The sequence below is a fragment of the Colias philodice genome, chromosome 24, assembly GCF_061535455.1.
Source record: "Colias philodice isolate Cphi_HAF_F1 chromosome 24, ilColPhil1 Martin Lab GWU primary, whole genome shotgun sequence".
Taxonomy (NCBI): Eukaryota; Metazoa; Arthropoda; class Insecta; order Lepidoptera; family Pieridae; genus Colias; species Colias philodice.
This window is the reverse complement of record NC_143109.1, coordinates 770,472-795,159: the sequence shown is the minus strand read 5'-3', so window position 1 is coordinate 795,159 and position 24,688 is coordinate 770,472. Positions and strand designations below refer to the sequence as shown.

The 24,688-nt window shown below is 33.5% G+C and overlaps 2 protein-coding genes across 3 annotated transcripts in view; one reads left to right on the top strand and one right to left on the bottom strand.

Annotated features, from left to right (window-relative positions):
• The window catches only part of Sec24CD (COPII coat complex component secretory 24CD), a 36,359-nt gene extending 25,891 nt beyond the window's left edge, over window positions 1–10,468 (bottom strand). For both annotated transcript variants that reach the window (XM_089710416.1, XM_089710417.1), the window contains exon 1: window positions 10,365–10,468. The gene's annotated coding sequence lies outside the window, so the exon portion shown is untranslated. The remainder of the gene's footprint in view (window positions 1–10,364) is intronic.
• A 5,258-nt stretch (window positions 10,469–15,726) lies between these two features.
• GABA-B-R2 (gamma-aminobutyric acid type B receptor subunit 2) overlaps window positions 15,727–24,688 on the top strand; it is a 31,076-nt gene continuing 22,114 nt past the window's right edge. The window contains exons 1-13 of the mRNA XM_089710442.1: window positions 15,727–15,874; window positions 16,396–16,398; window positions 17,905–18,008; window positions 19,506–19,643; window positions 19,862–20,029; window positions 20,393–20,568; window positions 21,688–21,862; window positions 22,312–22,390; window positions 22,643–22,797; window positions 23,121–23,275; window positions 23,660–23,806; window positions 24,147–24,256; window positions 24,520–24,546. Of these exons, the coding sequence (XP_089566568.1) occupies window positions 15,727–15,874; window positions 16,396–16,398; window positions 17,905–18,008; window positions 19,506–19,643; window positions 19,862–20,029; window positions 20,393–20,568; window positions 21,688–21,862; window positions 22,312–22,390; window positions 22,643–22,797; window positions 23,121–23,275; window positions 23,660–23,806; window positions 24,147–24,256; window positions 24,520–24,546 (1,585 nt within the window). The remainder of the gene's footprint in view (window positions 15,875–16,395; window positions 16,399–17,904; window positions 18,009–19,505; window positions 19,644–19,861; window positions 20,030–20,392; window positions 20,569–21,687; window positions 21,863–22,311; window positions 22,391–22,642; window positions 22,798–23,120; window positions 23,276–23,659; window positions 23,807–24,146; window positions 24,257–24,519; window positions 24,547–24,688) is intronic.

Here is a 24,688-nt window from a genome sequence, read left to right as displayed (position 1 = left end):
AAACCTCAAACTCTTTATGTCCAATCAAAATCCGCCTAAGTCGAAATCGCGTGTTAGAATAACGTATTTCTGTAATATTGTACCTACATAGTAAATTATTTTTTGAAAAATAAGGTCATAAAGAAGTTTCACTTCTTATGTGTGTACACGCACACTTTTTTTTATATAATATATCGTTGTTATTGAAAAAGTTAAAATGTAACTAACTAATAAGTATTGTAAATGAATAGAGGACATTTATTTAATAAATTAGTAAAAAACATTTTCTCCTCCAAATATTTTATGTAAACTGCACTTCATTCAAAAATGTTTGTGACCACTGTCAGTAGGTAAAGAGGTCATTGTACGAAATTCTTTCTGCTTCGCGACCGGACTTTAGTACGTATTTACTCAATAATTGTATCTTAAGTAGTAATTCAGCATGGGCGTAGCTACGGTGGGGCTGGGTGGGGCGCTTACCCTGGCTTTGATCTGGTAGGTACTAATTGTGAAGGGGAGTGGGCGTGGGCGTGGGATTGGGACTGAACGTGGCATATGGCGTGGGAGTGCGAGTGGGCGCGGGAGTGGGAGCATGAAAATAAAAATGATTTTTTATTGTTGCCCCACCCTGAGCCCATGGTCATAGGTCCCATAGTCACTATTCCACGCGAAAGAAGTCGCGGGGACAGCTAGTAGACAAATATAATCAGAAAGCTTTGAACTCCTAAGCTCAACCATAAAAGATAGACATTAATTATGATGTCGGGAGATATTTTTTATATAATATGGAGAACATTTCTTTCATACTTGATTTCTGTGTAGCTTTAACCATTAAGATACACGCATTAAGAACGCACACGCGACGAAAGCTTAAAAATGGAGTTGCTGCTCTGCTCACGAATATGAAAAATAATAGTTATTTAGGAAATATATTTCATGTGCAGAATTGACCTCTACAGATTTAATATAAGTAGGTATACATATATTTAGATTCCAATTTCCATGTAACGTTAAATTCGACTATACAATAACTAACAGACAACGCAGGTTACTCTCGTTTCCGTAAGTTGAGGCGGCTACATATTCGGTCCTAATAACATGACTTTTTGTGAACGAAACGACAGCGCGGTTTAATTCGATGGCAACACCATCAGAAAAAAGGAAATATTTTTAACTTTGAAAAAATATTATGATTTACACTATTATTAATACTATTTTAACATTAACACAAAATATAAGACTGTGAGTGTGTAAAAATAAATCCAGCTAGTTTCACATCACACTTATGTTTATAATTAGGTATACGACATGAAAATATATTAATTACCAAGCAATAATCATAAAGATAAATACTGAACAAAAGTATTAACAGTCAAAGTATATTATTTTTTACTAACAACATGTAAATGATGAAGGAATAATAATTATCAACGAACTAACCTTTTTGTATTAGAGTCCCGCCTCGTGATCGAATTATTAAAACACGAAGATTTTTTAAAATGTAACCAATGAACACAATCAATATTAGATTAACTGTAATGGTGTCTAGTTTGACTTAAAATAATATACATCTACCCTCACTTTTAAAAATGTAGTATATTCACACGAATTATAAGCGCACCTTATAGGGAAGGGAAGATTTATTATGGGTTAAAGAGTTAAATAAATAACTAACATAATCTATACATATAATAAAATCGTAGGAAAGTCAAAACTGTACATTGAATATTTTTTTAAAAGAATACATATTCCATGATCTATAATCGATATAGAAGCCAAAAATATAGTTTTTAGAATTTTTGTCTGTTTGTCTGTTTGTCTGTTTGTCTGTTTGTCTGTATGTTTGTCCGAGCTAATCTCGAAAAGTACTGCATAGATTGACTTCAAATTTTGCATGAATATTACTAACAGGTCGAGTGAGGTTTTTTTAAACATATAATCATGCTATCACCTCCGGGGGAGGAGCTGTGAACCTTTACTTTTCTTACGTATTCCGTGTACTACGTCAGCGTACAATCTAAAGACTCATGTTTAAATGTTGTTTTTGAGTAAGCCATGCTATTATCTAGCTTTACACTATAAAAACTACGTCATTTACGTAATTTGGGCAGAGAAACTGTTTAATGAATCTTAGTACTATAAAGACAAATTTGATTCAGCGCCATCTATGAGATTTCGTAAAAATCAAATCAATTTACATGTTAACACTACTGAACACAATGTTAAAAATTAATAATTTAAATATAATTATGTTAGTTATTTATTTAACTCTTTAACCCATAATAAATCTTCCCTTCCCTATAAGGTGCGCTTATAATTCGTGTGAATATACTACATTTTTAAAAGTGAGGGTAGATGTATATTATTTTAAGTCAAACTAGACACCATTACAGTTAATCTAATATTGATTGTGTTCATTGGTTACATTTTAAAAAATCTTCGTGTTTTAATAATTCGATCACGAGGCGGGACTCTAATACAAAAAGGTTAGTTCGTTGATAATTATTATTCCTTCATCATTTACATGTTGTTAGTAAAAAATAATATACTTTGACTGTTAATACTTTTGTTCAGTATTTATCTTTATGATTATTGCTTGGTAATTAATATATTTTCATGTCGTATACCTAATTATAAACATAAGTGTGATGTGAAACTAGCTGGATTTATTTTTACACACTCACAGTCTTATATTTTGTGTTAATGTTAAAATAGTATTAATAATAGTGTAAATCATAATATTTTTTCAAAGTTAAAAATATTTCCTTTTTTCTGATGGTGTTGCCATCGAATTAAACCGCGCTGTCGTTTCGTTCACAAAAAGTCATGTTATTAGGACCGAATATGTAGCCGCCTCAACTTACGGAAACGAGAGTAACCTGCGTTGTCTGTTAGTTATTGTATAGTCGAATTTAACGTTACATGGAAATTGGAATCTAAATATATGTATACCTACTTATATTAAATCTGTAGAGGTCAATTCTGCACATGAAATATATTTCCTAAATAACTATTATTTTTCATATTCGTGAGCAGAGCAGCAACTCCATTTTTAAGCTTTCGTCGCGTGTGCGTTCTTAATGCGTGTATCTTAATGGTTAAAGCTACACAGAAATCAAGTATGAAAGAAATGTTCTCCATATTATATAAAAAATATCTCCCGACATCATAATTAATGTCTATCTTTTATGGTTGAGCTTAGGAGTTCAAAGCTTTCTGATTATATTTGTCTACTAGCTGTCCCCGCGACTTCTTTCGCGTGGAATAGTGACTATGGGACCTATGACCATGGGCTCAGGGTGGGGCAACAATAAAAAATCATTTTTATTTTCATGCTCCCACTCCCGCGCCCACTCGCACTCCCACGCCATATGCCACGTTCAGTCCCAATCCCACGCCCACGCCCACTCCCCTTCACAATTAGTACCTACCAGATCAAAGCCAGGGTAAGCGCCCCACCCAGCCCCACCGTAGCTACGCCCATGCTGAATTACTACTTAAGATACAATTATTGAGTAAATACGTACTAAAGTCCGGTCGCGAAGCAGAAAGAATTTCGTACAATGACCTCTTTACCTACTGACAGTGGTCACAAACATTTTTGAATGAAGTGCAGTTTACATAAAATATTTGGAGGAGAAAATGTTTTTTACTAATTTATTAAATAAATGTCCTCTATTCATTTACAATACTTATTAGTTAGTTACATTTTAACTTTTTCAATAACAACGATATATTATATAAAAAAAAGTGTGCGTGTACACACATAAGAAGTGAAACTTCTTTATGACCTTATTTTTCAAAAAATAATTTACTATGTAGGTACAATATTACAGAAATACGTTATTCTAACACGCGATTTCGACTTAGGCGGATTTTGATTGGACATAAAGAGTTTGAGGTTTATTCTTATAAATTTTGAATTCACAAAATCATAATTGAACACCTGACACCAATCAAGCAAACACAAACCTTACGCTCTCAGGTTAAAGGTTTACAATCCCTAAGGACGGCGGTCATTGCACCTGTGCGAGCAAGACACATTATTTTTACAAGGGAGTGACAGTGACAGGTTAATGTACGAAATTCTTCCTGCTCCGCGACCGGACTTTACCATAAATAATTAAAAGAATTGTTATTAAAATTTCTTACTAAACTGAGCTAAAAAACTTACGTACCAAATTATTAAAGAAAATCAAGAAATGAAATGCCTAACCTATACCAAATAGTTACTACATAATGTAATTAAAAATTATGATTAGTATATAATATCGAAAATCAAAAAAGAAATGCCTAACTAATTCTACGTACGTCTACGTAAAATTTCTTTTAAATTATGTCATATTATTTTTTAGGAACCAGGGGGGGGAGAGGAGCAAATTCTATTTCCTTCCTTTCTTAAACGGATGTTTTTAATAATCTATGGTGTAGCCACTGATCAGCTTAATCGTTACTCAGTTTTTATCAAATCCAGCAACAAATCCAAATTAGATCTTTCCTGTCTCACGCACGTAACTAAAGGCTGAAGAGAGAGAGAGCACGTAACTAAACCGTTTAGACGAAGAAAAGTGTATAGAAAAAGGAATAAATAATTTCATAAACTTCCCGACGATCTTTAAAAATAAATTATAACTTTCATTTTTTTCATTCCCACTTTTACCCCTATGTAGGTATAATAAGTGGATGAACCAATTTTGATACACTTTATCTAAGAACCAGCGTCGGAAAATATTCTGCCTAACAAAAAAAACCGCATCTAATTCGGTTTACCTGTTAGCCAGCTACGGTGCCATAGACAGACACACACACACACACACAGAAATACATAGCGGTCAAACACATAACACCAGTCTTTTTGCGTCGGGGGTTAAAAATATAATACGACATAATTTAAAGGACATTTTATTTGGAAAATTTACCTATACACCAGGGTAGATAATTTTTGAAACAAAAAAAAAATCGCAGTAGGATGAAACCCATTAGAAAAGGATATGATAAAAATGTAAGGAAAAATAAATTACGGTCAATCGGAGTTCGGGAAGTGGGAGGGGGGGGGAGCTTTTAAGAGAAAAAATGGTTTCTTTCGATTTCTCGATAATAATAACACCTGTTATTTTTTTTCTACATGTTTTAATTGTACAGACATCACTTTTCCACAATTTTATTATATGTATTGCTTCACAAGCATTGGCAGACGACAAGCGCTTGTCGCCATCCGTCGCGATTTGAACTGAGCGTTCCCCCGGCATGTGTGCGTATGGCAAGCACTGGCGAGCGACAAGCGCGCCGATTCCCATGGCATGTGGTGTGGTGTGGCGCGGTCGGATTTGTGAAGCAAACATGTCGTGGGTTTGTGAAGCAAACATGTCGTGGGCTTTAACTTAATTTTTATTCACCCGCATCAGTGCCACCTAAAAAATCTTTATATCGAAATTCGAGCAAAGTTAAGAAAATGAGAAATAAGAGTTCTCAAGGATCGTTAGAGATAAGAGGCTTACTATTGACCGAAAACAACATGTGTTATGCCGAACCTGAAACCGCTTCACAACGAGAATTGCGGCTCACAGCTGACCGCGAACGGCATGTACTATCCTGTGAGACCGAAACCTTCACTGAGAGGGTATAACGTCTCACAGCTGATCGCAAATGGCATATTGTACTATCCCGTGAGACCGAAACCCTCACTGAGAGGGAATTACGTCTCACAGCTGATCACGATCGTCATATTTTATCTCGAGAATCTGAAACTTTTACTCAATATGAAGACCGTTTGACAAATAATAGGGTGCACCATAATATTATTCGATCTCTCGAAGATGAACATGAGCATAAGCAATGACTAGAGTAGGGACGCGAATATTACCATTATTTGAGACAAGAACGATTAATAAGTTTGTTTAATGAAAGATTAAGAATTGAAACTATTGGTCTCTTGAAACGGACGAAGAGCGAGAGGCCCGTCTTACTGCAGACAGATTTCGACATAGTCTTAATGACTTAGAGGTAAACATAGAAGATCAATCTACAAATTCGGTGGTGTGGTCCGACAAATATAAAAGTGGGTTTGCTTATAACCTCACAATTGATTATCTACAGATCATCTTCTGTATAGGCGATATTAACGTAGTATGTTCTTTTTGTAATGCTTTAAAGTGGAGTAAGGAGTCGGCTTTCGTTTGAAGATACGCCGGAACCTTTGAAATCACTACTTTTAAGTTTTAGAGGAACATGTGCAATCTAAACAGTTCTTAGACAATATAAGCTCTTATAGTATTGCGTTTTAAATGATCCTTTGGTGCTCAACAATTATCAGATGCTCCTTTCATTCTTACTTTTAAGATACAAGGTCAAGTTTATCATTTGATAGGATCCCTTTTGCCTGAAGGTCAACCTAAGTTTCTTTAAATATATTTTGTATTCGACTACGACGAATAATCGAATACAAGAAATCAATATTTCTCGAATTTAAAACTGAACTCATTTCACAATTTTAGAACATGTTAATTCATCAGGTTAATCCGTATATATGCGTTTTAAATCGACATTAGAAGCTTTTCCTCAAGATGGTGATATTAATATAAAATTGGTATAAATGCCGATAGACGGAAGTCTATCAGCACTCAGGAATTCCCTGAGCGTGTTATAACGCCCAGGCCACAGTATTACAATTTTTCCTACAGTAGGGCGACGAATGTATTTTCGCATAGCAACGGAGGGGAACTCGTGGGGCGTAAAGTGACGTACCACAAACATGCTTAGGTTGTGGTACCGAGCGCGAAAGAAAGTCATCGTGTTTTTAGTAAAGTTACTATGTAAACTAACGTAATTTATTACTTAGGTACATATTCTATAATGGTGCGCTCAAACTGTTAATGTACATTTAATTTAGATTATTATTTTAATTACTAAGAAATGTAGAATTTAAATCACATTCATTCATGTTTTCCTCAGATATTCGATGTCTATGATTTTCGATGATTTTAAGATTTTCTTATCAGAGTAGGTATTCAATTTTAATGTAGTTAAATTTTATAAGAGACAATTAAGAACATTCAAAAATAAAGTGTCACGTATTTTTTTTAAACGACGAATGACGAAAAACGACCGAATCGCGGACGAAGTCGCGGGCAACAGCTAGTTATATTTAAATTATTAATTTTTAACATTGTGTTCAGTAGTGTTAACATGTAAATTGATTTGATTTTTACGAAATCTCATAGATGGCGCTGAATCAAATTTGTCTTTATAGTACTAAGATTCATTAAACAGTTTCTCTGCCCAAATTACGTAAATGACGTAGTTTTTATAGTGTAAAGCTAGATAATAGCATGGCTTACTCAAAAACAACATTTAAACATGAGTCTTTAGATTGTACGCTGACGTAGTACACGGAATACGTAAGAAAAGTAAAGGTTCACAGCTCCTCCCCCGGAGGTGATAGCATGATTATATGTTTAAAAAAACCTCACTCGACCTGTTAGTAATATTCATGCAAAATTTGAAGTCAATCTATGCAGTACTTTTCGAGATTAGCTCGGACAAACATACAGACAAACAGACAAACAGACAAACAGACAAACAGACAAAAATTCTAAAAACTATATTTTTGGCTTCTATATCGATTATAGATCATGGAATATGTATTCTTTTAAAAAAATATTCAATGTACAGTTTTGACTTTCCTACGATTTTATTATATGTATAGATGAACCAACAATTACGAAATTTTAGCAAAAACCAGGTAACTATACTACATGTGCATAATTTTTAAAGAAACATTAAACAATGTAAACATAAAATCATTCAACTCACTGTTACAATGCATTAATAAAATATAAAAAACTAACAATACTGCTAATTGATGATTTATTTCCACTGTCTTAGCTTAAGAATCTAAGCGTAAAGTACCCTTATGACATAAGTATATATATTTTTTATACATATACCTATCTCATTTCTTTTTTTTTCCATTCTAACACACATAACAACTTAAAAAGCCTGCATCAGATGTCATTTATATTGAAATTGTGTTGAAATATTATGTATGTGGGAGTGTGATTCATGTGAAAATGGATTTCATTACTCTCTCTATTTAATGCTAATATGTACTATATTTATATACTAGCTGCGCCCCGCGGTTTCACCCACGTGGCACTAATCCTGTTGGTCTTCGTGTGATGATATATAGCCTATAGCCTTCTCGATAAATGGACTATCTTACAACGAAAGAATTTTTCAAATCGGACCAGTTCTCAGGAACTGATTAGCATGTTCAAACAAAGAAACAAACTCTTCAGCTTTATAATATTAGTATAGATATAGTATAGTTTGATGTCTACTAGATACAATTAGAATGCCCATGCATTATAGTTAATCTTATGTTGTCAGTTGCTTCGCCTGGTTGCGACAGGCAATGGTAAAGTCCTATAAATAATATTTTATTATTATTAAATTAACACATTCAATTGACTTAACTAGAGCTGTTAATTTTTCTGTTCTGTTCTTAGCCTTTCTAACTTTCCTTTTCTGCTGCAAGTCATAAATATTTTATCACTATAAAGTATAGAAATAAATTGACTGCTATCTGTCCCTGTGTGCGTTTAGATCTTTGAAACAATAGAATGATGATTTGCAGATTTTTGTTTTTTTTTAAGTAAAAGTTTTAGTATATCTTAAGAATTAGACACTCGATTCAATCATCATCTCTTACTAATAATCATGTAATATAAAATTCATGTCAACGGAGATTTGGAAATACCTTACAATTATCATGAACTAGGAATTTGTTGCTACGCTATGCTAATGTACTAAATATGGTATAAAATGATATATGTGAAAGGCGAGTTGATAGATATTGGCCAATCAATCTTAATATATATAAATCTCGTGTCACAATGTTTGTCCTCAATGGACTCCTAAACCACTTAACCGATTATAATAAAATTCGCACACCATGTGCAGTTCGATCCAACTTGAGAGATAGGATAGTTTAAACATGTAGGTACCACGGGCGAAGCCGGGACGGACCACTAGTGATATTATAAATATAAAGCATTATAGTAATGTGTCTATACTAATATTATTAAGCTGAAGAGTTTGTTTGAACGCGCTATCTCGGGAACTACTGGTCCGATTTGAAAAATTCTTTCGGTGTTAGATAGCTCATTTATAGAGGAAGGCTATAGGCTATATATCATCACGCTACGACCAACAGGAGTGAACGGGGGTGAAACCGCGCGGAGCAGCTTGTAATAAATAATCTTTAAAAAAATAAAACGGAAACATAATATCAACATGAATTCCTTAATACAGTTGACTTTTATGTAGTAGTTACTTTCTAATGAATTTGAATATAACCTTTATTCTATTCATACACTCAATGTAACTATAATTCAAAAATAACTAAAAAATGTATGCATAATGATAATTTTGTGTTTTGTTCAATTTCTTAGGCTAAGTTGAAAAAGTTTCTAGCATTAAATAAGTAAAAACAAATGTATCTACAAGTATGATCTCATAATTTATAACTATACTAGCTTTCCACCCGCAGCTTCGCCCGCGCAGTCAAAGAAAAACCAGCATAGTTCCCGTTCCCGTGGGATTTCCGGGATAAAACCTATCCTATTTCCCGGAATAAAAAGTAGCCTATGTCCTTTCTCGGATATCAAAATATCTCTATACCAAATTTCATGCAAATTGGTTCAGTAGTTAAGGCGTGATTGAGTAACAGACAGACAGACAGACAGACAGACAGAGTTACTTTCGCATTTATAATATTATTATGGATATATGTAAAAATTATCATAGTAAGTTGATAAACATCTGATGTAATTTTGTTGTGATTTTAGGTATATACCTATGTCCTATATTTAACTAGACACTCAATCAATAGTTAATACATAGCTGTTTATGGATAAATCAATGCAATATAGCAAATATGGTTTGGTAACATATTTATACCATTCATGTTACATTTACATGATACAACAGCTAATAAATGACCTAAAAACATTATGATCTTTGTGAATGTCGTTAAGGTTACTCAGTATTGATAAAAAAATACTTTAATTAAAGAGTTCAACCAGATCGGAGGAGTTTGCTCCCAATTAGATTGTTCTTATGACAAATGATGTAAATAAAGATAATAGACTAAACTGTAATGTTACACAATACGAGAATTAAAAAACAAAGATAAAGATCAGTCAAAAGCCATGAATTATTAACAATTACAATGATAATATTCTTAAAAATTAAGAAATCTTGTTACCTAAAATTTGACAGCTGTAGTTACAATTTTGCACACGATTTTATGAGTGGTCGAAACGGAAACTAACAATGTTTTAGTATAACATGGATGCTTCTATTACTGAAGCATTAATACTTACAACTTTTTCTTTAGAATTTTACGTATTCACACACTAAAAAATATAAACAACACACAAGAATCACGGAGACTTTCGGGCCACGTATTCTGGCTGACACATTTGACAGTAGACAGCGCTTATGTGGAACTTTTTAAACATCACACGTATTACGTGTAGCGAAACGCAATTCCTAGAAAGTTATACATTAATATCATACTATTACAACTTATTTAATAAATATACATTACCAAAAAAATATTTCTATATTTTGGTTTCAATATTTTATCATAATGAATTAATTAAACAGACAAATTAAATAATTTATGTTGCAGAATGGAACGTTACGACGAGTCATTTTGGAATAATTGTCAATACAATACACGTTTAGAAATTTGAATACGTCCATTTGAATTTTTCGTCAATAATTAAAAAAACACAAATAGTACTTAACTTACCTACTTATTTTTTTAAATAGTCTACATTGCATACATACAATATAAGTTTTCACACATACCTACAAGGCATTGTTGAATGCAAGAGGCAAGCAAGAGGCTAAACAATTTCTTCCAAACAACAAAGACTCAAACATTATTGAAAGCAGAGCTTTGCAAACGAAGAGCTCAGTATTCAGTAATGGCTTTAGTGTAATATTGGTGACAAAGATTATCATTAACAAAATCTAGAATAGTACCTATTATAATAATTATTAACCGTACAAAAATTTTAAAAAGGGTGCCTTTCGATAATGCCATAAAATAATAATAATATTACATTTTTAGTTAGCTGTGAATTTACTTCATTTTAATTTTTAATCCAAAATTATTATCTCAGGTAAACATGAATCATTAGTAATAACATTTGACTCATCAGACAAATATCTTTCGTAACGTAAACACTTAGGTACCTATTTAGGCTTAAGGCTTAAAGTTAAGATTTCTTTAAATAATTTATCAAATAACGTCATGCACTCTGCAGTGTTTTTTTTTCATTTGAAATAAAAAAAAAAATCGAATCATTCTACATATACGTTCCGTATTCAAAAAATATCGTGATTTGACCATTGAGATAATAATTAATATGGAGTCGACACCGCCTACATCACTTATGTTCCACTCAACATACGTCATGTGACGTATGTTGAGCGGTATTTTTTAATGGTTTTAAAGTGAAACGCATCAAATATGCCTTCGTGTGTGTTACGATATTGCACAAATAATACAAATAATACGGAAAAGTGCAAAGGAATAACTTTCATCGTTAAGTACCTAACTAGATAATCATTTTTAAAACTTAGTTAGAGCAAAAAAATGGCGCACAGATTTTGTTCGTGGTGTCTCCTCCATACGTAGTAATATTATCTCAATGGATTTGACCGCGTCGTTTAAATTTTTACACAATTAAGGTAACGTAAAAGAGCAACGAAGATCTTTACCTAGGTACATATTTTTCAATGAAAACTTTGATAATAATAATCATTGTAACTACGAGGTAAAAATAAATTTATTTATAATAATTATTATTATAGTTATATATATCTACTTAGTTAGTTCCAATCGTAGTATTGAGTAATGACCAATAATTATTTAAACAAGGTTTTCTTTTAAAATTCTTTAAAAAAATACCTTCTTGATTAAATTTTTGTTAAAATAGTGTATTTTCGTTTTCACGTATTGCGCTATCCATATATAATTTTACGAATATAGGTAGATCATATACAAGCGTATTGATAAATCTAACCATAGGCATTATAGTAAAAGTACTACAACATACAAAACATTTACGTAATAATAAAGGAGGCCAAATATAAAAAAACTAGCTGTACCCCGCGGTTTCACCCGCGTGGCTTCGCTCCTGTTGGTCTCCTCTCTCGCGTGATGATAGCCTATAACCTTCCTCGATAGTCGATAAATGGGCTATCTAACGCCGAAAGAATTTTTCAAATCGGACCAGTAATTCCCGAGATTAGCGCGTTCAAACAAACAAACAAACTCTTCAGCTTTATAATATAAGTATAGATTTAAACAAGTTTAAGTAGCTACCTTTAATACTATGTTTATAGGTTCGATTTAGAGCTAAGATTTGCCCAATTGTCTGAGTGTGGCTGGGTTTACCTAGCCCGGGCCAGCCGCACTGCGCATGTCAAGATAAACATGCTCTAGTGATGGCGGCAGTCGATAATATTAGTCTGTCTTTCTTTTTGCATCTAATGTTTTCACGACAGACATTTTTAAAGGATGTTGACCTATATTATAACCTAAACCTTTTACATATTAAGTAGATAACATTTTCGCAGAATAAGATATTTTGATTTCTAAAAAGATAGAATCATAATAATCATATAGATACGATATGATGCATATTTACATTTGCCACGCGAGAAAATCCATTGGCTGGAGGAGGCATATATTATTTTCTTAATATAAAATAAAAAATAGGTACTTGTTGCCTTAGATTACAAAATAAAAGACAGATGGAGCGTTGCCGAACTAAACCGAATTATTTATCGTCATTTCCATAAATCTATGTGTGCTGTCATTTCGCCGTTGCACTGTACGAACACGGTGCTTCTGTGTGCGTGTTATGTTACCAGATATTGAAAAAATTCCCAAATTTTTGCCCGACTACGGAAGAAAGAGGGTTATGTTTTTCGAGTGTATGTATGTATATCTTATATATAAAAATGAATCGCAAAATGTGTTGGTAAGCGCATAACTCGAGAACGGCTGAACCGATTTCGATAATTCTTTTTTTATTATATTCCTTGAAGTACGAGGATGGTTTTTATGTAGAGAAAACGTAAATATGTACCACGGGCGAAGCCGGGGCGGACCGCTAGTTGTATAATATTTCTTTGACACGCCCTACAGTATAAACTGTTGGATCCATTTTGAGTTGTGAGGTGTCATTGCAATCGTCTGAATTATGAAGGTAGTGGTGGTAGTGACGTAGGCTACATAAATTAGCAGTCATGTTTTAATTTTAATATAAATTCGGGTTTATGATATTATTTTATAATATTGTAAAAATTATTTTGTTACATAAAGCCTATCTACTTAAGTTAAATATGGACAAAATAATTTTATTCAATTTTTGATTAAATAAATTATATACGTTAAAAAAAAGTTTTTATTTTTCAAAACATATGAATGCGAATAGCGGTAGTTTTTAGTCGCGAATGCGGGACATTTTATTTTCATCATATCCATCATGAAATTCACAACATTCGAATTAAATCGCGAGCGAAAACGACTATGACGCTTTTTAAAAAAGTAACAAAAAAATGTATAATGCTTATTAAAATAATCTAATAATGATCATGAACCTTTATTGCAATTTGCACTATACAAATAATCACATTCACGATCGAAAAATCCAAAAGCACTACCCCGAAGATCTTTTAACCATTTTACCGTTTTACCCCTAAAATTGGCAAATTCATTTTCAAAATACTGGCAGCATACGTTGAAGTTTTGAATTCCTTCGTATAATATGTAAAATTATTATTTGTATATAAAATTAAATAAGCCAAATAATCTACAGAATACCTGTAAAACGATGCTTTATCTTTTTGTTTGTTTTCGGGAACAAATTTTACAGCGTTTTAATATCACAAGGCAGTATTTTTTTACTAAAATATCAAACCCATTTTGACGTATTGCATGACACTAGAATCGCTATAGCACTGGCGGAGGTTCGTATTCGTTTTTCATTTCGTATTTTCTTTGACAAGGGCGACGGACGATTGACATGCTCCATCTGCCTTTTATTTTGTAATCTTAGCTTGTTGCATTACAGTTTGCGTTAATTTCTATCGACATACTTACATCACTAGCAAGGCACCGCGATCGATACCTTCAAAGCCTAATTTTATCGTGAGCTCGGTGCCCCGTGATTATTACAAAATATAAATTATTTTAAAGTATTTAAAAAAAATCAACAATGAAGGATATTGGTGTAAAGATTTACAATTCAAAATCATATTCTAGGTATAAAATATGAGTGTCTGCAATAATTAACATTTTCACGTGATAGTGTGTAAATTTTATAGTTTTTCTCCTTAAGTTATAAAAATGTAAGTACTTAAGTACCTAATAGATAATAATTATTATTGCTTTTAGATTTATTTATTTTTTCAGATTGTTTTCTGAATGTGGTTATGTCGTTAAATTATCTTTTCCACCCCAATTTAAAATCCTTTCGGATTTGTTTTTTTTTTTTTTTATAAGAGCCTGTTACATCTTTAATAATTTGACTATATATTAAAATTAAATAATTTAATTAAATTGATTATACGGAAAATGAAACTTAGATATCTACTTTTATTCATAAAAAAAAGACGGGTTGCACTCCGGGAGTGCCAGCAGAAGTGAAAACTTGATTACGCTTTTTCGATCAGGTCACGTGTCCTGACGCGAGTTTAAGATTTTATACCCATTACAGAAAAAGTGCTCAACGCCGCTAAAGAAGTTTTCACTTCAAAAATAAATGTTAAATTATTTATTTTTTGGATTTATAATATCAGTAGAGATTTCGCTTCTCTCACTAAACTTATAAATTCAAAAAAAAGACGGGTTGCACTCCGGGAGTGCCGGCAGAAGTGAAAACTTGATTATTAACGTTGAGTTCTCTCCATCCGTCTTACGCTTTTTCGATCAGGTCACTTGTCCTGACGCGAGTTTAAGATTTTATACCCATTACAGACAAAGTGCTCAACGCCGCTAAAGAAGTTTTAGTAGAATCTAATTTAACTACTTATTATTTTCTCAGTATCTCTTACTTACACCTACACTTTATTAAAGCGCCTTGGTACTTTCTATAATACTTAAATATCTAAAAATAAAACATATAAAATTATGGGACACGTGGTTATAATATCATGCAATTAAAATTATATTTCACGCGCTCCTAGTTTTCAAACAACCAATTCAAATTAAAAAAAAATATTCAAAGAAAAAAATATTATAAGAAAAATGGTACGAAAATAAGTTATGGTCGATCTGAGGTCGGGAAGTGGGAGGGGAGGCTTTAAGGGCAAAAAACGGATTTTCTCGATTTCCGGAAATGCAGAATTTCCGATTGTTAATTACTGTGCTTGATATTGATTCAAATCAATTATACATGTTATAGAGTTTAGTAACAAAAAAATCTGCATTCATTCATAATTATTTAAAGATAGTTCGCAGTTGGGCAAAATTAAAAGTACCTATTTATTAATAAGATAGATTAAATCATCCCTTTAAAATAATAGAACACTATTCATTTATAATAATGATTAATAAAATTTAATCTAAACTTCTACACAGACTTAAGTAAACTTCCTACTTCAAAAAAAGTACCTGTAGGTATTAAGTTCTATAAGGTTCTATCATGTTCTAGGATACCAATGGACCTGCTCATCATCTGCTCCATCCTGGGCATCACCCAGGGCCTCCCTCAGAAGCCGAACCTCGACGCCATCTTGAATCGACGTACAGATGTGTACATTGCAGGGTTCTTCCCTTTCGGCAAGGGGGTTGAAAACTCTAACACTGGTATCTATCCATACTGAGACTAAAAGAGGGCCAATGTTATAAGTAAAAAGGTGTAGATAGGTTACTTAACACAACATTCGATCTTGAAAAACAGCACAATCGCACACACGATTTTACGTCAAAGCTTCATATCGACGTGCTAACTACTACCGAAGCGCTAAAATAACGTATCTAGGTACTTACACCTTTTTACTTATCATAGAAGAGGACGGTATTTATCATATTTTCTTCTATTCAATTATATATATTTGGAAATTAAACACAACCGTAACCACGCGGTCAAAAGTATTTCTCTCTAGACTCTAAAATTTAGAGTAGTTACCTTATGTATTTAGAGTCTAAATACATAAGGTACTTAAGTAGTTAAGGGAATAGATATAAACAGCTTACAGTCAAAAAAGCTTCCGACGACTAGAGTCACTATCGATATCTATATATTATTTTCTAACAATTACTTTATTAATTTACATTTTATTACTTATTATAACTTATACAACTAACGTAGATAGGTACTAAAATAGTCGGTACTTTGAAATTACAGCTATCGATACATTTTATTTTATCCATCTTATATATAATAAAACCGGCCAAGTGCGAGTCGGGCTCGCGCACAAAGGGTTCCGTAGCAGCAAATATAATAAATTACAGTTAAATCAACCTATCTCAAAAACTATAAGAGATACTTTGATCAAACCAAAAATCGTTGAAAGAGTTAATTAGCATGCATCACCTCTATTTTTTTTAGAATTTTATACCCCGTAGTTATAAAAATAGAGGGGGGGGGGACATACTTTTTACGACTTTGAGAGCTGATATCTCAAAAACCGTTCACTTTAAGAAAAATGTTTTTTAGAAAACTTTATATCATTTTAAAAGACCTTTCCATTGATACCCCACACGGGTATGTACATCGAAAAAAAAAATTTCATCCCTCAGTTACATGTATGGGGGGCCCCACCCCCAATTCTTTTTTTTACTATTTAGTGTCATATTTTTGTAGCGGTTCATACAACACATATTCCCATCAAATTTCATCACTGTAGTACTTATAGTTTCCGAGTAAATCGGCTGTGACAGACGGACAGACGGACAGACGGACAGACGGACATGACGAAACTATAAGGGTTCCGTTTTTGCCATTTTGGCTACGGAACCCTAAAAATGAATCGCAAAATGTGTTGGTAAGCGCATAACTCGAGAACGGCTGAACCGATTTCGATAATTCTTTTTTTATTATATTCCTTGAAGTACGAGGATGGTTCTTACGTAGAGAAAACGTAAACATGTACCACGGGCGAAGCCGGGGCGGACCGCTAGTTTCATAAGTTGCAAGAAACATCAAACTGTACTTAAAGTTCGTTCAACTCGACACTCAAATTAATTAGTTTAGTTAAACGATTTCATAATAAATGCGATAATGGTATCGTTTGCAAAACCGAAAGGTTCGCCGAAATATAATTTCGAAGAACTGTATTTACAGTAACTTTTACTTTCAAATTTAATGAGGCTTAATTATTAAACTTCGTCTTCATTATAATATTTTAAGCTATCGTTAAAACATTTAAGCATTGAAATAAATATACTGTAAAGTATTATATCAATTTATTACGGTTGATATTATTGGATATTTTTTTATACTTTATCAGTCTCATTGAATAAAGTTTGTTTCGATTATGCACTACAGAAAAACTCATAGATATAGGAAGTAGCAATTCAACATTTCGTCTTTTTCTTTTTATTCAAATTGCTAAATATGTGACATGTGTAGCTAACTAGCTTCGTAAGAACCTTATGATATACGCAATATGTAAACTCTAAATAAATCTGGATGATGTTGGGTCAAGAGTGTATGCAACCAATAGTACGATTTCTTGTAAAACAGAAAGTTAATAGAGCAATTACTAATTCGTAATTCGTCGTAATCTATCTTTCAATTTAACGACACATTAAAATCATCCCTATCCCCACCACAATAAGACACAAAATTCCATCTAGAGCTGTGTACCAAAGCTATGTGAACACCGCTGTAGGTCGAGGCGTGATGCCGAGCGTCAAGCTGGCTCTGGACCACGTGAACGAGCACGATACTGTGCTGAGAAACTACCGGTTACATATGTGGTGGAATGATACTGAGGTGAGTGTTATACTGTTACGTGTTATTTGTTACTTGTTACGTGATAATATGTGTTACTTGTTACGTGTTGCTTGTTCCGTATTACGTGTAACTTGAAATAATATGTTACGTGTTAAATGACTGTAAAGACTTGTTACTTATAATGTGATAATATGTGTTACTTGTAATGTGTTTATTGTTATTGTTTATTGTGACGTATTATATAATAAACATATCAAATTAAAAAAAAAAACATAATACTCGTCACGTGTTGCATGCTTCTTGTTATGTATTACATGATACGTGTTATGTGTTACTTGTTGCGCAATATCTATGGATATAAAAACTTTGAAATTATTCACTTTAGACATTCTTATTGAAATGATACTAATAACGTCTTTCTAACATACTACACATTTTATACATAGCTAGAAATTCATAGGGTAGCCCACAAGATGCCTAAAACTTTTCTGTATCCAATCACTTAAATGACATGACCTTACACATGCATTGTTGGTGGATACTAAATGACGGTAACTTTGCGTGCAGCCTGTACTTTCAACATCGATTAGATTATTGACAAGTTCTTACCTTGAATTCTATTACAGGAATATTGAATAGATAAAATCTATTATATGTATATTTTCACATAGATTGAAGTAATCAATTATATAGGAGCAAAGAAAGTCAATTCCTTTGTGACTAAAGTTTCGACACCAAAATCCGATTATGGAATGGGATTATTACTTGGCTTTGTCTTACACACTCATAAATTCATACGATATTCCTAATTTATTTATTTATTTATTATTACATAAATCAATAACCTTTACAGGATAAACCCAATGCGGTACTGACTAACACTATAATTCTATACAAATACAAACTTACAACATAAACAAACTAACTTACAATCTACGAAATAAGATAAAATTAATACAATACAACAACAGATAAAAATTAAAATGAATAACTAATAATATAAAGAAGAACCTTTGCCAATTCACCCAACGGGCATGTCCACTCTTCCATGTAGGTCATTGAGTCCACGTAGTGCTCGTACGAGCGGAGACTTCGCCAGCAGCATTGGGCACGTAAAATAGTGGCGGCCTATGACGTTTCTCGACATATTTGTCCGGCACACATAGAGAGAGGGATTTTAGCACTTCGGGGTTATGCGCGACTCCCCGCAATAACTTTATTAGATACAGTGCAAAGGATAATTTCCGTCGCACTCTCAGTTCATTGTATCCTACCAAACTGTTACTTAACAATATTGACATTTACGTAATATTTTTTTGATTATGTTCACTATCCTCGATGGAAATAAAGAATGTATAAAATATTATTTATTTTCATAATTTTGGGACACATTTCTCTTCTACTTCGTCTGTACGAATTTTCTTTCAGTGAAAGAATCATGATTCCATCCAAAGATTATCCTCTAAAAACATTTTACCTTTCAATACTAATAAAATAGTTATCATTCTTATCATAAAAAAAATTCTTCATAAACAGTGCAACGCAGCGGTTGGTGTGAAGTCGTTCTTCGACATGATGCACAGTGGGCCACACAAGTTGATGCTGTTTGGCGCCGCGTGTACACACGTCACAGATCCCATTGCTAAAGCGTCTAAACATTGGCATCTTACACAGGCAAGTTTTTATATAGCTTTAGTTTTAGTAAGAAAGATGTAATAAAGAGAGACAATCGGAACAATTTAGTTTCAAAATCCTCGTGCTTTAACAAAAATATTAAAGAAAAATTATAAGATTTCGTCGAGCCGTTTTCGAGTTTTGCGCCTAGTAAACATATGATTAATTTTTTGACTATATAGGTATTTCTATTATTTCCCATTTCAATATACTTTTAGTTGTCATACGCGGACACGCACCCGATGTTCACAAAAGAGGCGTTCCCAAACTTCTTCCGCATCGTACCCTCGGAGAACGCTTTCAACATCCCGCGGATCCGCCTGCTGGAGCACTTCAACTGGACGAGGGTTGGCACGCTGTACCAGAACGAGCCACGATATGCGCTGGTTGGTGAATTATTTTTTGGTGTAATAGAGTCAGACAAACACACACACACACACATACTTAATACCTATTATGTTCAAATTGTTGCTTATGGTTTTTTTTATTTGTTTATTTAGGGATTTCTGTCCAAAAGGACGATGACAAACCCATCGTACCATTGCTTATGGTGAAAAACGTTTTATTTCATTCCATAGATATTCGTATTCTAAATATTCCATCATCAATTCTAAGAAAATATAAGGTCTTAATTATACATATAGCTTTTGAGAAAATCAACACTGTCTCCAAAACCTGTACTTATACAAAAACGGAATGTGAAGAAAATAACTGAACTGAATAAATTAATGGTATTTTAAATTTTCCAGGCTCATAATCGTCTACTCGCTGATCTAGACAATGGAAGTTTCGAGATAGCGGAAACGCAAAGTTTCGCAACTGAAGTTAGAACAGCGCTAAATAAGCTGAAGGAAAAGGATATAAGAATAATTTTGGGCAACTTCAACGAAACTTGGGCGATGAGGATCTTCTGTGAAGCTTACAAGTATGTCATTTCATTTCTAACCAATAACCTTAATAATATGTCCATTGTCCATAGTGCATAGTTAGTTATGAAGCGTATTGAATATAATTTAACAGCTTATACTTGTTATACAAAAACTAACTGGTAAAGATCGATAGAACCTTTTCATAGTCAGTGTGGAAAAAATTCGAAATAACTGTTATTACACGATCAAACCTACTCATAATCAGTATAGCTTATATTACGTGACCAAAGCTACTTATAATCGTTACACATGTCGAAACTAACTCATATTATGTGGTCACATTTTGGTCAAAGCTACTCATAATCGCTATACATGTCGAAACTAACTCATATTACGTGACCAAAGCTACTTATAATCGCTATACATGTCGAAACTAACTCATATTACGTGACCAGACCTACTTATAATCGGTATACATGTCGAAACTAACTCATATTACGCGACCAAAGCTACTTATAATCGCTATACATGTCGAAACTAACTCATATTACGTGACCAGACTTACTTATAATCGGTATACATGTCGAACTTACTGGTATTACAAATTCAAATAAAAATTCTAATTACATTTTTAATAAATTTACAGCTACTTATAATAAATTTAGACGTCGAAATTAATGAAAAGTCATTCGTTTTAACGTAACTAAGACCGTGAAAGCATTCAATTTTACTTATAATCAGTAAATAGTCCAAACTCACTGATATTACATAAACATAATATTAGCATAACACGACCACACCTACTCATAATCATTACACTATTAATTAAAGTGTTTGGCAATTAATGTTTTTTCTTGCTTTATTTGTTAAAAATAAGTAATGACGATTCGAAAGTGCTTCTATAGAAGTCTAATTGAATAAATAAATGTTTGAGTTTGAGTTTATTGACGTGACAACGTCTTATAATTTGATAAAGCCGGCTGCACGCACGAAAAAACATGATTCATGCGGCGTTACCTCGCTCTGACTCATCTGAGGCGTTCCATGTAAGGCTTGAAGTGCGAGCGAGAGCGCGGAACGAGCGACAAAGAAGCACAATCGGACGTTGTCACGTTCAACTATCGTCAGTAAACCGACTTTACAGACAACCAATTTTTTATACCTATAACCTGTAGGCTGGAAATGTACGGTCGTGCGTACACCTGGCTCCTCTTGGGCACGTACAGCCACAAGTGGTGGCAGCGACGCGCGCCCTGCGCTCAGCGGGAACTCGCAGCCGCGTTGGATACCGCGATACTGACCGATCTGCTGCCCTTGTCTACCACTGGGGAGACCACTGTGTCAGGGATTGTGAGTAGTGCTACTGAACAGACACACTGACAGGAAACATTGAAAGTCAAAATGGATATACCCCATAAAATCTTATCTTCTGAAAGGATGATTCACGCAACACCTTGTCGTGATCGGGTTATCGAATAGTCAAACTTTGTTGTATTCTTTTTTTTAAGAAGTGATTTATGCCTGACCTACCCTGGGGCCCAGACGTGGCACGGCGTTGAAATGTCGATGGATTTGTTTCATTTCTTCCCCAGATCCGGCACGGTCCAGCCCCTAATGTGCATTCTTTAAGAAAATAAGATTATTATGCGCTGTATTAATTTTGACTTTTGATGTTTCCTGTCCGACCGTCACTATCGGTAGTTTTTTAACCTTTTATATTTGCAGACTAGTTTTTGACTCGATTATTACTTATATTGATAACACTGATCTTGTAAAACATAATTGACAATACTTTTCAGACAGCAAAAGATTATCAAGTGGAGTATGACCGAAGACGAGGCGTCGAATATTCCAGGTTCCATGGCTACACGTACGATGGTGATTTAGTTTTTTTCTTCTGACTACTATTAATAATTACTGGCATCTAATTTTCCCCTTTTGCGATTTTTGAATTATTTTCCAATGTTTTAACTACTTAAAAACCTTACTTCTTAGTGAAATGTAATTCTAAAATCAAAATAAAATATGCAATATATTTGATACCCTTGAATTACTGATGGCCAGTAGGTTAATTTTAATCAATATCCATTGTTGGTATATTATTAAAAAAGATTTTAATTTAAATTGTAGGCATATGGGCAATGGCTCTAGCAATCCAAACGGTAGCTCATCGGGTCAAATTGAAATACAAAGAGAGGACAGTACAAGACTTTCGCTACCGAGACAAGGAGTGGGAACAACTGTTTCTGGATGCGCTAACTAATGTCACTTTTGAAGGAGTTACGGTAGGTGGAGCAGTTGAATTTGAATTCAATTGACCAAAAATTAATAATATGATATAAAATTAAAATGTTATTGACACAATTACAAAATAAATGAAACGTATAGTTAGAACTCTAATCAACTACAGATGTTTCGATACATAAAAATATGGTTAAATTCAACAAAGAATTAATTTATGAAATTATAGGTAAAATAAAATATCTTATCTTTATAAATAATTGCATATGTATCCCTTCTTTATTCACCTTTCTGTATTTAGTAAAGTAGACAAAAATTGAATTGCATTCGTATAAGCATCATTATATATTAGCATTTAAATTTACAGGGCCCCGTTCGTTTCTACGACAACGAGCGCAAAGCATCCATCCTTCTGAAGCAGTTCCAAGGCGACCTGGTGGGGGAAGTGAAGGTTGGAGAGTATTGTGCTGAGAGAGATCACCTCGACTTGAGCAGTGGAGACCCTTTCAAGTGGATTGGGAAGTAAGTTGTGAGAATTTGTAGGTGGTGTTCCGCAGGGGTGTGTTGTTGGTCCTGGTATATTCCTTACGTATGTAAATGACTTATAGTGGCTTAGATCGTGGTAATGTTAATATTAAATTGGTTGGTAATGACGTTATATTTGTGTTATCTTTGTTTGCACTATTTTTAAGTATAATACTTATGTAATAACTGGAAATTGAATATGAAGGATACAGCAAAATTGATATTTACTCATACTAATATATTTTCATAAATAAATTAAATGTAATTCACACGTTAAATTTTTAAGTATAATATAATAAATTTCTGTAATTCCTATGAAAGTATTTTATCCATTTTTGAATTCTATCGAAAATAATTCAGTAATTAACCAATTAATTTCAGAAACCCACCAAAAGACCGCACACTCCGTCTAATCGAGCACACGCAAGTGAACCTGACGATTTACATCGTGCTGGTCTCCTGCTCCTGTATCGGTATCCTGCTGGCCACTGGCTTCCTTGCTATGAATATACATTATAGGAATCAGAGGTATTTTATTTAATTTGTTACTAAATACTATTATGAGGATAATAATTAACAGACAGTTTATGTTGCAAGGATTCCACTCAAATAGGCATGTCGCCGGTTATAACAAAATCATTTTAACATCAAATATGACACTATTTGATAAAAGTTTATTAATATATCTACTATAGAAAAACGCATCAAATGGATTTTTGCATATTATGTACAAAAATTAAAGGTAATTTATTTAATTAACTTAAATATAAAACTAAATTACTTACATTAACGACACGTTGCATTTATTATAAACTCCAACGCTCAACACACATCACCACAATAAAATTTACTCGTACCTTTTCCGCAGGTACATAAAAATGTCGTCTCCACACTTGAACAATCTGATCATCGTGGGCTGTATGCTCACGTACATGAGCGTCATCTTCCTCGGCCTCGACTCCAGCCTCAGCAGCATCGGTATGTGCCTCGCTACAAATACTCACTTACTCATGTTTATCATTTCTTTAAGCGATTAAAAGCGCGTGCTGACACGTGTCAGAAGTGAAACTTCTTTGGCAAGATTAAACCAAAATCATCACCTTCAAGACGTGACGATATTGCCATGACCTTGAAATTTTACTCCTAAAGAAGTTTCACTTTGAAATAAATATTTGAAAACGAGCACTCGATTCGCATGTCGCTGGCACTAGTCACGGTCTCATCGTCTCCATTATTCTTAGGTCTTTCTCAGGAAGTCCCGCGTGGAGGTAACAGCTTTGTCCCGACCCTCGCTAGCGCTTCGCCCCCGGGAAGTCCCCGACCAAATTTTGGGAACCCTGTAGCATGATTCTGAGAAAGGCCTAGGCTCATCTAGGTCGACGTTTCCAATCTTTGGTTCAGTCCTCTTTC